At 38.1% G+C, this 706-nt stretch overlaps 1 protein-coding gene across 1 annotated transcript in view; it reads left to right on the plus strand.

The window, feature by feature from the left end:
• The window catches only part of LOC119333062 (carboxypeptidase SOL1-like), a 5,394-nt gene that overhangs the window by 3,870 nt on the left and 818 nt on the right, over window positions 1-706 (plus strand). Inside the window, exon 9 of the mRNA XM_037606091.1 lies at window positions 75-121. Within this exon, the coding sequence (XP_037461988.1) occupies window positions 75-121 (47 nt within the window). The remainder of the gene's footprint in view (window positions 1-74; window positions 122-706) is intronic.

A 706-nucleotide genomic window follows, 5' to 3' on the forward strand; every position in this document is an offset into this window, starting at 1 on the left:
AGTTCTTACGTCATTACCAATTAGCTCCTGATTGACTGATTGCCATCCATTGCCACCTGATTTGAGTTTTGCAGGGTGCTCTTGTTGCAAATTATCCATGGGATGGATCTAGAGATACAAGGTAGCCAGTTTCCTAATTTACATTCACTTTCAAGATCCCCTGCTAGTACTTTTGCATGTCCTGTTTCTCTATATCTTACTAAAACCCAGCAATAAGATTTTAACCAAGGATTGTCCACAGATGTGTCAGTATATTTCTCAAATGATGTACTCCCTCCGATCCAAAATAACTAAAACCATGACACTTATTTTGGATCGGAGGGAGTACATTCATATTTTGTGTTTGCCAACTTGAGTCCTTGCTAATGCTGGTACTTGAATTTTGATGTTCGCAAGTGCTTTATTCAGAGGTTAGATTGCACGTGGCCACCCATGCTTGTTAAACAGTAACATTCTCTTGATGCCCCATAGATTTGTTAGATGTACCTTTTCTTATTTATAGGACCATCAAGATAGATAAGCAGCACACAGCTAAAGTTTTATGAGCAGCTGATCAACAGTCGTGCACATAATGGGCTGTTAATCAATATATCGTAAGTGGCGCTGTTGGAGCCCTTGGATTTTAATGTCATACAATGTTATCTTGTAATGCAATATTTTTGCCTGAGTTTTTGTTCAGTATAGCAGTTATTTCATTTGTTTTGCT

This window comes from Triticum dicoccoides, chromosome 7A (genome assembly GCF_002162155.2).
Source record: "Triticum dicoccoides isolate Atlit2015 ecotype Zavitan chromosome 7A, WEW_v2.0, whole genome shotgun sequence".
NCBI lineage: Eukaryota > Viridiplantae > Streptophyta > Magnoliopsida > Poales > Poaceae > Triticum > Triticum dicoccoides.